The 14,121-nt window shown below is 37.8% G+C and overlaps 3 protein-coding genes across 3 annotated transcripts; all 3 read left to right on the top strand.

Annotated features, from left to right (window-relative positions):
• The first annotated feature begins 29 nt into the window (after positions 1-29).
• On the top strand, positions 30-1,714 carry LOC148738387 (uncharacterized). The gene is made up of 2 exons (XM_088750905.1): positions 30-401; positions 955-1,714. The coding sequence occupies exons 1-2, from the start codon at positions 329-331 to the stop codon at positions 1,266-1,268; spliced, it is 387 nt and encodes a 128-aa protein (XP_088607031.1). The 5' UTR covers positions 30-328; the 3' UTR covers positions 1,269-1,714.
• LOC148738386 (uromodulin-like) lies at positions 1,462-7,564 on the top strand. Its single transcript, XM_088749429.1, has 4 exons — positions 1,462-1,491; positions 1,711-1,852; positions 2,193-2,330; positions 3,180-7,564. The coding sequence occupies exons 1-4, from the start codon at positions 1,462-1,464 to the stop codon at positions 3,533-3,535; spliced, it is 666 nt and encodes a 221-aa protein (XP_088605555.1). The 3' UTR covers positions 3,536-7,564.
• A 266-nt stretch (positions 7,565-7,830) lies between these two features.
• LOC148738385 (uncharacterized) lies at positions 7,831-12,837 on the top strand. The gene is made up of 3 exons (XM_088750862.1): positions 7,831-8,457; positions 11,044-11,165; positions 11,415-12,837. The coding sequence occupies exons 1-3, from the start codon at positions 8,136-8,138 to the stop codon at positions 12,057-12,059; spliced, it is 1,089 nt and encodes a 362-aa protein (XP_088606988.1). The 5' UTR covers positions 7,831-8,135; the 3' UTR covers positions 12,060-12,837.
• The last annotated feature ends 1,284 nt before the right edge of the window (positions 12,838-14,121 follow it).

Genomic DNA, 14,121 nt, shown 5'->3' with positions numbered 1-14,121 from the left:
ACGTTAAAGCTTCTTGTTATGCGCAAGATTATTTCGGGAAAGGATAAATGAAATGTTTCGAAAGAGAGCGGGTGAAAGGAGGTTATATGTGCCCGTGGAGAAAAAAAAACATAATTAACTATTTCTGTACACATCAAATAGTCCAACAGCGTCCTTGTGACGGACGGTAGAATATCGTTAAAACATCTAAATATGATTGGCTAAAAAGAATAGCCTAAAATTTGGAGGCCCATTACAGTCAAAGTTCGAGAACTGCCGTCAAGTTCTCCGATTGCCTAACGGCTCTCTAACATCAAGAAAGATTTCGTTTTATTTGGTTTTTGAGGACATGACAGTTTCACGCCACTTGTTTTTTGTCCCTTTGGTGTTCCCTCTTGAACAAGTTTTATCCTGCCCAGATGGTAGGTTTTTCTTTCGAAACATCTTACAGATTAACCGTTTATTAAGCGTCTCGAAATTTGAAATGATTAAATTTTCTGAGATCACCCGTGTGTTGCGATTACATGAAGATTCACTGGTAATTAAGATAGGGACTCTCATCGGTTACGCCTAATTGAGATTAAAATTTGACGGCTGGAAACCGCTCAGCCGTGCAAGTTCAAACTTGTCGGCTTAGTCCGTTGTCTCCACTTTTCGAGTGCCTCACTGATGGAGCTCCCGCGGTGCATCTATTTCACTCCAAGAGCTTCCCTGACGTGCTAATTTCAATTTTTTTCTTTACGGTTTTTTCTTTTACTATCGCGAAGGACTTCGCCAAAAAGGAGTGACTACTCGTATCTCTTAATGTTTCTCATTGTAAATAGGTTTTAAACATTTACTAAGACATCTGTCAAGGAGATCAAGAACTTTGTTTTCGAGACTTGTTTTCGTTACAGACACTTAATAACATGTAAGACCCTAGATTATTATAGACGACTATTTTATATTTTCACTTTTAATTATTCGACTCTTTAGATCAATGCCGTATCTTAGCATTTCCATCCACTCTGTTCTTTGTGGGAGAACGTCTTGTTAACCACACGATAGCAAACATCAGTGTGATAGACAGGGACACGTGTGAATATCGTTGTTACCTCAACCAATACTGTGTTAGCATCAACTTTTATTTTGGACAAACTGAAGCAAGAGCACACAACTGTGAACTCAATAGCGCAACGGGTAAAGAATACGACAATGATCTGGTGAAAACAATGAATTATGTATACCATGGAACGAAGGTACGAGATGCCATGTATCAATCCCTCTGCTCTCGCTTTCTCAGCCATTGATGAAAATGGGGGGTGGGGATATTCCTTTTATCCATATTTGAAAAAAATATATACATCATTCACTATGGCCCCAACGTCACTAATAAAGCCAAAAAATTTGTCTCGGTCGTTGTTCAGCTTGATTAAAACTGATCGCTGTTTTTCTCCTAATTAAGAAAGCATAAAAACCAATAGTATTTTTGCTGGGGTCCAAATGTATGAGATAGTCATCTTAGAGCATTTTGTGTAAAGTAGTTTTAATCTAACTAATAGAATTACCCGCTTCACTTATGCTTAAACTTTGATATACTAGGTTGGAGAGCTGATTCAATTAGATCCCTCTCAAAGCGTAAGGGATTCATTGAGCGCTGACCAAGGTCAATTTGTACTATTCTTGGGAAAGATACTTTACTCTTTGATAGCCTATCTACCAACGCCCTTTTTGAGTTAGTCTGTGTGTTAGTCTTTCACGGAACTGTTTTTTTTAAAGAATTTTTGTGTTCAAGCTCCATGCAAGAACAACTCAACATGCCAGTCGGGATTTACAAGGAAACGATATCGATGTTTATGTGCTTCTGGATTTTCGGGTCATGATTGCGAAAACGGTAAAACTTTTAAAGAGAATATAGATATATTTTTTGATATATCATGGTATTCTAATTTCTTTTTATTTCGTCATTTACTCGATCTTTCTTTAGATGGTTGTCTAATTAGAGTTTTTATTCCTACTTCTTACATTCTGCTAGTTTGATTTCTGTTCTATGATCAGATTCCTTTTCGTTTATCCAGAAGATCATATTTAAGCGTCAAAAGTCCACTTCCAGGCAATGTGAAGCTCTTGATTTTACTTAATTGATGCCATTTTTTCCCCTGATTTTAAGCGAAGTCGAGGGCACATAACGACGGTGTCTATTCTTTTAATAAAGTATATTCTCTCATTCTCAGATATTGACGAATGCTTTCAAGGATCCCATGACTGTCTTCCCGACTTTGCGTATTGCATCAACACAGAAAGGTCGTACAGTTGCAATTGTAATGTTGGATACACAGGAGATGGGAAAATAAGCTGCCAGCAACCTAAAGGTACAGTGTAAATAAAGTGAAGTGCATTCTTTGCTAATCTGAGTTTTCACTAAAGCTTTATTCTTCAAAGATTTTTGCCGAATTTATCGATGACATAATTTAATATTTTCCTGGTAGAGGATCAGAGAGGCCTCTAGGGTCGTACCTTTAGCGGAAGTCACTTCAACAGATCTGCTTGATAGTCGGAAAAGCTCAGAATGGAAGACTAAGGAAGTGATCTTAAGCGACAGATTTTGAGTTCTCGATTAGAAGAGGACGACGAAAATACCCTTTAAGAGTTATCTTTGAGTCAGGGACCTCCTCTCAAAAAATCGACCACTTCTCGCCAATACTGACCATTTTTCGTTTTTATCACACTCATTACATGTATATATAGGATTTCTCGTGAACCACCAGTCATCATAAACAATCTCTTTTGGCATATTTCTTTAAGAATTGAAATGACTCACAGTGTTTAAGTAGAAACATAGCTGATTCCCTGTTTCTGATCGCTGTAGACCACTTTCATAAATGGCTGCCGGATTAATATTCTTTTGTTTAAATTTAAATTATTCTTTCTGGCCTCGTTCTCCAGTACAAAATTCAAAAGAATACATTATCTCAAGCGAGGCCAGAAAGGCTAATTTAAATTTAAACAAAAGAATATTAATCCGGCAGCCATTTTTGAAAGCGGTCAATAGTGCCGAAATACCTCGTGTCGTCTTACTTAGATACGGCCATAAAAAGTAAACTAAGCATCAGACCGGCGGAGAACGTGAATGTATCGTTGTAATCGCATCTATTTTTTTAATAAAATCGCCCTGAATAACTAGATATACGAATAATAACCATTTAAAATATCTTATTTAGAATGTGAAGATTACCAAGTATTGAGCACAAGCGACAGACGGACCAATAGCACTAAGAAATGTTGCTCGTGTGATAACTTCCTCTCTGGTTGGTATCGTTTCAAGGATGCTGCTGGTGCGCGCATGCCTACCGTCTGCCCACCTACTTACAGGTGTGGTACTCACTCAACTGGTTGGGTAAACGGAGTCCATCCTACTACAGCAGATGGAAAAGTTACAAGAGAGGTCTGCTTTCATTGGAATTTAAATTGTTTTCACTGGAGCATCAATATGGAAGTGAGGAACTGTGGCTCTTATTTTGTTTATAATCTTTCCCCGGTACCAGTTTGCAATCTGCGATATTGCAGCACTGATTAACTGATGGAGCACAGTTGTGGGCAGTACCTGTTACTCGCAGCAATGACAGCAACAGAAGTAGCAATAAATGAACACTAAGCCAGAATTTTCTAAAACTTAAGTGAAAAGTAGAACAGCAAGACTGTTTTTATAAGAAAGTGTAAAGTTTCAATTCTAGATCGAAATGTTCGTTGTCCTGTGATGGTTCTGTACCTAGAGATCTGAAGCATTTGGGCTTTCCTTGTTGCTCGACTAGTTATGTCATCTCTTTTGATATATTTATGGAACAGGGACTCCGGGCACGCCTAGTCATGTATTTAAAAGCACTGCTGGCCACCTTAGGCCTTTAAGGATAGGGGAGACATAATCATATCTTCTTTAATTGTTACTGACGCGACGCGCAAAATTCTGAAAGACGTGAATCAGTTTAGACTCATTATTGTTGCTCCAGTCGTTAGAACAGTAAAATCGCTTGCTTAAGATCAGGGAGGTGATTATAATGGTAAGATTTTGTCTTTCGAAGGCATTATTTACTCGATTCATCTGTCCTAAGCGCGGCACGCAGTTGGACGCTGTCGAAGCGACGTGATTATTTTATGTTAAACTAGATGATCTTCTAGATCCTTCACTGATGCACGAGTGTAACGTCCTTCCAAGTAACATTAGGCGAAAGTTTGTCACTTTGGAGTTCATACTACCATCTAAAAACATACCTACATACATAACATACTTTCGAGTTCATACTAGCTAAGTTTAATCAAGGTTCATAAGGGGTTGATTTCTGAAAGGCAACTTACTAATTCTGCATAAATCTTCATTAAGTTAAACAATTGTATTTGGCTGATCTTGCAAAAGAAAAATTTTGATTCAAACAAACTGTGGGCGTGTAATGATAGATTATTGCTCCAAAAACGACAAATAAGTTATTTGGCTCATTCTTTCGGGAGAGATCGCTGACCGACTGTTTTAAATAGTTGTGCTTGAAGTTTTCCAATTAGATTCTTCAGCTGCTGTTTGTCTCTCGAGAGTTCAAATTGACAATTTGCTCTGAGGAAGGTAAGAATACAAATTTACGTTGTTTCCGTGGAAGATAAAGCTGTAGGTCGGTCATTTACGTTATTTATTGATGGCAAATTACACAGGAAATCATTATGTATCGTATGCAGTAATAAATCTCAGATTCAATGTTGAAAATTACCGAGTGCCCAAAAAATAGGAAGAGGCAAAACCGAAAGCGCTTGTTTATCATATTTGAAGTTCTATTTTGACATCGATATCTCCTGTGAAGAGCTTCACCCTTTAAAACCCAGTTCATTTTTTCGCTTGATCAAATAAGGGAATGAAAAAATACAAACACATTAAGAAACTTGTAAACTTGGGTTCCTTCGCAGTCTATCGTAGAAAAACAAGATGCTTTCTTAAAAAACGATTGATGTCTCGTTCTACAACGGCTCCGCGAATTTTCAAAGCGTTCCAGCTCTGAGTCCCTTTAACATCCATGATAACAAAAATTTATTCGATTTATTAAACCAAACAGTCTAGAGGTTCTATTCATGAGCCAGTAGTCCAAAAGAAACTTTTGCTCTGGCAAGTTTTCTTCGCCAATAAAGCTTTTGTTTATTCTATATTTACAGAAGAGGCCGAATGTTCTGAGAATTTCGTTGACCTTGGCGAAACGTGGGTGCTATGGCCCGATTTCAATTTTTTCGATTTCCTGAATAACTTGTTTTAATGATTTAGATGAAGGATTATCCCATATTTTCTTAAAACAAGCTCACCATTTTGTGATAAGTGTTGAAGAGGGTCAGTAAAAATGCTGTAAGGAAGCACAATTCCCTCTTTAAGATTGAGATCTCGGCAAAGTAAAATTGAGAGGACGATATACGCTATTCGGTGGAATTAGAAGTAAACTTGTTAAGTATTTGTTCGAAAATTATAAAGAATAGGTAGGAGCGAATTATGAAATTTTACTTTTTGGTGTCAAATTAAAATATAAATCGTTCTCTGATTAAAAGCATTTTCTTCGATAGCAAAGTTTGTTTGTGACGTAACGATTTTAAACCGTTTTCCGCCGTGATTGCATTTGATGTTTCTATATAATCCTTTGACTACGTGAAATAAGTAAGTAGCAGTTTTACTTTGACCCAAAAACATGCTTTACATTTGAAGCTGCAGAAGGCTTCTCTAACGAATTATCATTTGGGTTACCGAGGAAGAATGGATTGAGAAAATTAGTGACACAAAGATACAGGACCGTTTAGAAGCTAATTCAATTATCTTGGAGAGCCAATTCTCATAGAGAACTCAAGACCCGCACACAACCTACACATGGGTTAAAAATTGATGATGGTTATTGAAGGTAAGCAGTCTGAGGTTTCTACAAACAAAAATTTGAATGCTAAAGGTCGAAGGAATATGCAAAATATGAGGTCACACTGTAAAGTCCAACCTCAATTATCCGGACCTCTATCCTTAAACATCACGTTCTCTTAAGGCTCAAGGTTACTAGAAAGGTTGCTTCTTAAAGTCGCCCTTTTATAGAGTTAGATATTTATTCTTTTTTCTTTCTTTTTGAATGGGATATTGATTTAGCGTTTTCAATAGGACAAAGTGAAAAATCCCTCTTATTAAAGAGAGACTACAATTGTACACATTAGTTCCTCATATATTAATCATTAACTAAGAATTGCTAATAGGTCGGTTAGTTGCACTAGTGACTCAATACAGCTCGCTAAAAGAATAGTAAAATATCATCTCAAGAAAAACAGTGGATAATCGGAGGAATTAAAAGAAACTGATTCTATTTCTAGGCCACCAATAGCAAATTTGGGGTTGGATAAATTGAACACAACAGACTTCAAGCAGTGTCAGCTCGCTGAAAGAAAAGTAAAATAGAATCTCAAGAAAAATAATGGATAATCGGAGGAAACACGTGTTTTGTTAAAAATGCAGGTGTGCAGGTTTTAAAACAAACTGATTCTCTTTCCAGGCCGCCGCGAGTACGTTCAGGGTTGGATAAATTGAACACAATAGACTTCAAGCGGTCTCAGTTTTTTGGGAAGCCTAGAAATAACAACAGTTTAAAAACATCACGGAAATTCACCATTCAAGAACACCAGAGTTTTTGTTCCTCCGTTGTTCGTTTATCCTATTCATCGAAGCTCTTTCTCTGTGGTTCTCGTAATAGGTCAGAATTCGCTCAAATTCTTAAAAACGGACGACGGTTTCTTAGTGCCAAACCAAGAACCTGTGGAAATTTTAAATTGGCTGATGAAAAGCATTCAAGGTCCCCTGTGATTTTATTTTTGGGTGCTTTGTCAAAACCGTTAGGCTATTATTGAGGAAGGTGAGCTTTGGCAGTGGGTGATGTATTGAATTACGGCCGTAGTTGGAACAAAATTTCAGCATGAAACACAAGTTTGTTAATTGACATCAGAGCAAATTAAGTCTTTAACTAACTAAAGAATCACTTGCTGAATTTTTTCTCTTTTTAATCCGAATTTTACGTGCTATGCATTACTTCATGTCTTATTAAAAATTCACTTTTTGTAGTTATTCCCAGAGGTTTAGTTTGGGAAATGTTAGCCTGCAACACGCTTCTTGTTTACTTTCCTGATAGAGTAGGCGGAATTTTCACCTTAAAATTTTCATAAGCAAATTTCTCTCTTTAAGAGTTTCTTCTAGGCTGCTGAAAGTTATCTATCAGTGAAACTTCTGATTCAAAGGATATTTATTCATACAAATGTCGACATAAGGGATAACTTGTACATGGAAAAAATTTGCAAAGAGAGTTTATTATAATTGTATCCTTTGAAACCGCTCGGTTTTCTCTTCATAAATTGTACTTGCCAGGCGTTATTTTTAAGAAAATACGTCAATAAAGGGCCTTTACCAGGTGTACCATGCATGACTTTTCTTTTCTTTTTCATTTTAATCATATTCAATCTATTCCGTAACTTTATTTTTTAACTCTATGACCCTTGAAACCTCTCAGCTTTCTCTTCCTAAACTGTACTTGCTAGACATTATTTTCTAGAGAAAAAACGCCAATAAAGGATAATTAATTAGAACTTTACCATGCGTACCATGCATGATGTTTTATATTTTCATTCTTATCATTTTCAATCTATTCCGTTAGTTTGTGCTATGATTTCTTTACTAATTTTAGGTTTATTTTTGTGTAATTTTTCCTGCGTTGAGACTCTGATATATACATATAGGATTTTACCTTAAAAGGGAAATACCCAAATTAAACAGTAAGCTAACACAAAATAAAACAAAATAAAGAGAACCAAGTTACGGGGTCTCTTAATATTTTAAGTTATCATCGAAAAAATTCGGTAACCTTACTGCGATCAATGGTTTTTAGCTGTGTTGCATGACTGACTGCCAATCCAGGGAGGAGGCAAAGTCCGTATAGTTTGGGGCCGTTGAGTCATAGAGGCACGGATCCAAATATCCAGTTCAGCTGAAAGTTGACTTTGCCATCGGTGTGAGGATGTTTTCTTTTTTCCTTTTTTTTTCCTTTCTGATTTTACGAGGGTGAGGTGCCAATTAGCTTCTATGTCTGAGGGGCTTATTTTGCTTTCACTTATAGGAATCAAACCAAAGCTGCAATAAGATGGAAAAGATGAACCTGAAGTATCACGTACTCTCCCTGGTATCATTGATATTTTTCTTAAATGTCTCAGTTGGCCAACAATGCAAATCAGCCGAAGCATCGATTCCGGGGAAAGCTCTCATGGGTTACACGTTTCAATCTTTGGTCGTTCGGGCTCCGTTCGAGTGTCAAGTACTTTGTGAGAACACGTTCATTTGTCAGAGCTATAACGTTTTCTTGCCGGGAAAACTTTGCGAATTGAACAACAGAACTAAGGAAGCAAGACCACGAAATTTTGTCACGGATGAAAATCGATTTTACGCGAGGAACTGGCCTAATAGAGGTAAAGTGATGATTAACTTGGAGTTCAGTTTCGTTTTTACAGGACGTTGAATTGATATAGAGTTTTTCTATACTAAGTAAATAAATTAGGAGAAAGCCAAATCGGTATTCAAATGAAAATTATGCTGTGGTCTCAGCCAATTGTCACCTGAATTATTCTGACACTCTTCTCGCATGTTTACTTAGAAAGTTGTCTGTTTAGTTTACGAAATATCCGCATGTGAGAATGGAAAGAGATCATTATGATCTCGAAAACTCTTTTATATTCTGGAGTGCATATTTAGTATGGAAAATCGTCTCCTTTACAGCAAAAGGATAATTATCAGAATAGCTAAGTATCTCAAAACAAACAGATACTGTTATTGGTCTGCCGTAAGATTTTGTGTTGGAATTTAGTAACTATTTTGCACTTTTCGAAAAGAAAACATAGCGGTTTTTAGTAACTATTTTGGAATTTAGTAACTATTTTGCACTTTTAGAAAAGAAAACATAGCGGTTTTCTTATATTTTCAAGTTCAGATAACTTTTAGCTAGAAACAAATTGATACCATTGGTTCAAATCTCGATAACATGGCGCAAGGGCTACAAGCACTCCCCGACGACTACGCCCCAGTAACACCTCCCCCACTCAACAAATTTAGCCCCCTTACGGAAGAGAAGGTTCTCAAGCTCATCAACAGCAGTACAAATAAAAGCTGCCCTCTAGACCCTATGACAACATCCCTAGTGATAGATTGTATCGACGTGCTTTTACCGATCATAACGAAAATGATCAATTTATCACTTGAGTGTGGGCTATTCTTGACTGGAAGTGTGCACTTGTCGTTCCTCTGCTGAAGAAACCTGGGCTAGACCTTCTATACAAAAACTACAGACCTGTCGGCAACCTGCAGTATGTTACAAAGCTGACTGAAAGGATGGTGTACGAGCAGATACACACCCATATATATCATGATAACTCATTCACTATACCCTAGGTTTCATTCTGCATATCTTAAAAATCATCGTACGAAAACGGCTCTTGTTTGAGTCACGAACGATATTCTCATGAAAAGTCACTTTGCTGGTCATGCTCGATCTTGGCGCCGCTTTCGATATGGCTAATCATTACCTCCTCCTCATTCGTTTGAACGAGGACCTTGGGATATCCGGATTGGCGTTGGAATGGTTCAGGTCGTGTCTGGCGAAAAGAGGCCAGCGAGTCTCCATCGACGGATCTCTTTCAGAGCGCTTTAGCCCGGAGTGTGGTGTCCCACAAGGGTCATGTCTGGGCCCCCTGCTCTTTCTCATCTATGTACCTAAGCTATTCAGGGTGGTTGAAGATCAACTTCCACACGTACATTGCTATGCCCACGATACAAAGATTTATCTGAGTTTCAAACCTATCAGTAACACATCCCAGGAAGATGCAATCCGTGCGATGAAATTTTGCATCGAGAAGATCAGGCGCTGGCTGATCCATGATAGACTCCCTCTTGATGACGATAAGACTGAGTTTATTATTATCGGAACACGCCAGCAACTTAACAAATTGCAGGCTATGAATATTAAAGTAGGTGGTGCAGAGATAAAATCTAGCCACCAAGTTAAGAACCTTGGAAGCTGGCTGGATCAAAACTTGAATATGCGCCACCATATTACTGATGTATGTAAGGGGGTTTTTTTCTACTTGCACAATATTAGACGGATTAAAAAGAATTTATCGAGAGACAGCTTACTCACTCTGGAACACGCATTCATCACGAGTAGGTTAGATTACTGTAATGCTTTATTATATGGCTTTCCCAAAGAACAAATAGTTAAGTTACAACGCGTGCAAAATGCTGCCGCCAGTCTAATTATGGATATCGGGAAGTATTCTCACATTACTCCAGCACTCTATGAGTTACACTGGTTACCAGTGCCAGCGTGTATACACTTTAAGATCCTATTACTAACTTTTAAAGCCATTCATGGCCTCGCATCTGCATACTTTAGCAATCTTTTAGTTATCAAACGCAATTCCTTGTACAAGCTTAGATCTAACTCAGGTATTTTATTAGAGCCACCAAGAGGTAAAATGCTGGCAACCTTGGGTAAATGTGCATTTCAGGCAGCTGCACCGCATCTATGGAATGAGCTACCATTGCAATTACGCAATATTCGATCTGTAGAAAATTTTAAGAATTAATTAAGACTTTTTAGGCAATCCTTTGAATAGTGGTTAAGTTCTGAATTTTACATAGCCAATTTAACTGTAATATGTAATTATTTAATATGTAATTATTTTTTAATATTTAGATATATTAATTGTAAAGCGCTATTGATCTGTCATTGTCAATAGCACTCTATAATAAATAAATTATTATTATCATTATTAACAAACGTTTCTGAATCGCTTTACATTTTTGAACAAACATCCGACATTCTCAAGAAGTATAAATAGAAATTCTTTGAAAATATTAATAACTGCCTCTTTTAGTTACTTTTCCCCTAGTTACTGCAAATAGGAGCATCTCAAAAAAAGATAACATAAACAAAGATTTACACGACTAACTGATTGAAAGAGGTTGGTATGACGAGTCTCTCTTTCGCTATTACTTTGCAGTTCCTTTGGGCACCATTCCTGAATTGTCAGCCGAGTCCTGTATGGAGATCGTTTCCAGTGAAGAAGGAAAGGTTGTCAGCGGTATTTACTGGCTTAATTTGAGAGAGCTGGGAATAACACAGGTGATTGCTCATTCTGTCGCTAGAGAAATCGTACTGACTATTTAAATTTGCTCAAGCAATCTTTTGAGACATATCAACGTTGATGCCTTCAAGTATGATGGTAGAGAACCTGTTCATTATGGATTTTCGTGGTACTTCAGTCGTAACTAAGAAAATATTATAACCCACAACATCGCTCCATCTGAGCTTTAAATCTAAACAAAAATTTAAGTTTTCAATCAATTTTTTTTTTTAATTTCGACTTTCCAGGTATATTGTGACTTTACGCATACCAGACATGGGTGGAATCTTATCGCTCGGTTCTCAAACACTGATACAGTGCACTGGATGCTTGATACTGGTCACTGGTGGTATGATAGAAAAGAAGCTTTCGGTAAAACCACTAATCCATCTGGCAACACTGACATGATATCGCCGTTATTTTGGCTGCTCAACGGAAGTGATTTCAAAATCACTCGTAGCGATGACTCAAAGCATATTGCTCTCTTGCAGACCACAAGTAACTGTTTAGGAGGGCAGACATTTCGCTCTAAAGTCACAAACTACGGTGATTTTAGGAATGACAAAGTTTGGCACATGGGCCAGTGCTTAGGAACATGCAAAGTGCAATATAGTGGACCGTACCAAATTACTGACGGCTTTGGGAAGGCTACATGCAGCGGCGACATGCAAGCTGCTGATGAGGTTGGCTTTTGGTGTGGGTGGGGTTGGAGCGGCGCCGTAATCATGATTGGCGGAGCTCAAGGTGCATGTGGCGGATGTGAACACGGGATAGGCATTACAACGGCGAAACAGGCCTCATTTTCATCCAATGGACGTCCTGAAGACGATTTTGGAGATAGTCCATGGGGCTGGGATGCACGGAGTTACTCATTAAACTTGTGGATAAGATGAAAAGGGGAAAAATTGCATTTAGTTGTATTTTAGTCACCATTCAAGTGGCTATATATTGGTACGCCCTTTTCTTTTTTACTTACATTTCATTTTCATCAATTATCGCCAGGTTTCGAACTAGAAAATTAGCTGTACGCAAACAAGGGAAGCATGTATATTTCATTTTTGCTTGACAATGGCTCTTTACAAAAATGAATTCTTATTTTACTTTTTCCCGCCTCACATAAAGTAAATCAAGTGAAAAATGACCTCAAAAGTCGCTGGGATTGCTCGGCAAGAGGCAAAATACAGTATAGTGGGTAATTACCAAACGATAGACCGTAACCGCTTCCTTCAAACCTGAATGTTACCCGGCTTCTGAGAGAAGCGAAATGTTTTCTGGTTTGATAAACGCTTTTGTGATTAATTCCTCTTAGACAGAAAATTACAGTTAGCTTTTCAGTTGAGGAGAAGACCTTGTGTAATCAAGATCGTTTCTAAAATAGAAGATAGGTTAGACCGTATCCTCGATGAAGTAATAAAGACACGCGAACGTTGGTCTGCAACAACTTTTGTTGTGATTATGTTAACTCGTGGTTGTGATTCAAAGCGAAACTTATCGCTAGTTTTTTTCTTTTCTTTTTGGTTTTTTTAGTTGTCACGTGCTAGCTGCTTAAATTGAGATTATTCTTTAAGTCATGACCGCGCAATACTTAAGTAAATTCGTCACGTCATGATTTCGGTTGACCTCTTCGATATAAGAACGCCTCAAAGAAGAGGAAAAGGAATAAAGAATAAAAAGATCCTATATTGGTTTGGTGTTTAACCGCATGCAAGTGTATGAACCCGGGAATTGAGTATCAATTCTAACTTGAAAAGAGATATTTACTCGGAGGGTTTTGTAACAGTTCGATTGGCTATATGCAGATCGTATACGGTACCGACTCATGACAGCATATTCCAGAATGAGAACAATCACATCTCATTATGTAAAAAAAAAAAAGAAAAAATTCTTACTATCCTTCAAGTGAGAAAATGGGAGGGTGATAAAATTTTCTCAACAAAATATTTCTTTATTTCGACTTAGTACTGCTATCATTTTGTAGCCAATCCCTATAGCCTATGCAAAACTTAGAGATGAGTTACAAATTCATGTCACGTATGATGCACGATCCTCGCAGTGGATAGCGCTATTTACGCAATAGCGAAAATCAGACTTGAAAAAAATCAGGCTTGTACGGGATTCGAACCACTGACCTCTGCGATACTTGTGCAGTGCTCTACCAATTGAGCTAACAAGCCAACTGGGAGCAGGTCGTTAAGTTGATTCGTAATAAACCCGTGAAAGTGATAAATTAGATACAATGGAATATATGAAGTTCATATATTTTGAACTGCGGTATTAGATACGTATGATGCACGATCCTCGCAGTAGATAGCGCTATTTACGCAATAGCGAAAATCAGACCTGAAAAAAATCAGGCCTGTACGGGCTGCTAGCACAGGCCTGTACGGCTTGTTAGCTCAATTGGTAGAGCGCTGCACTAGTATCGCAGAGGTCAGTGGTTCGAATCCCGTACAGGCCTGACTTTTTTCAGGTCTGATTTTCGCTATTGCGTAAATAGCGCTATCTACTGCGAGGATCGTGTATAATACGTATCTAATACCGCAGTTCAAAATATATGAACTTCATATATTTCATTGTATCTAATTTATCACTTTCACGGGTTTATTGCGAATCAACTTAACGGCCTGCTCCCAGTTGGCTTGTTAGCTCAATTGGTAGAGCGCTGCACTAGTATCGTAGAGGTCAGTGGTTCGAATCCCGTACAGGCCTGATTTTTTTCAGGTCTGATTTTCGCTATAGCGTAAATAGCGCTATCTACTGCGAGGATCGTGCATCATACGTATCTAATACCGCAGTTCAAAATATATGAACTTCATATATTTCATTGTATCAAATTCATGTCAGTAAGAGCAGGTAGTCCTACAGCCTACAGTCTGAGCCCTGTAAACACCCTACTTACAAAATCTAAATGGCTAACACCCATATAATCTAAATTTAGATCAGTGGGTTCAAGCC

The sequence above is a fragment of the Stylophora pistillata genome, chromosome 2 (assembly GCF_964205215.1).
Source record: "Stylophora pistillata chromosome 2, jaStyPist1.2, whole genome shotgun sequence".
NCBI classification, from domain to species: domain Eukaryota; kingdom Metazoa; phylum Cnidaria; class Anthozoa; order Scleractinia; family Pocilloporidae; genus Stylophora; species Stylophora pistillata.
This window is presented reverse-complemented; position numbering and strand designations above follow the sequence as displayed.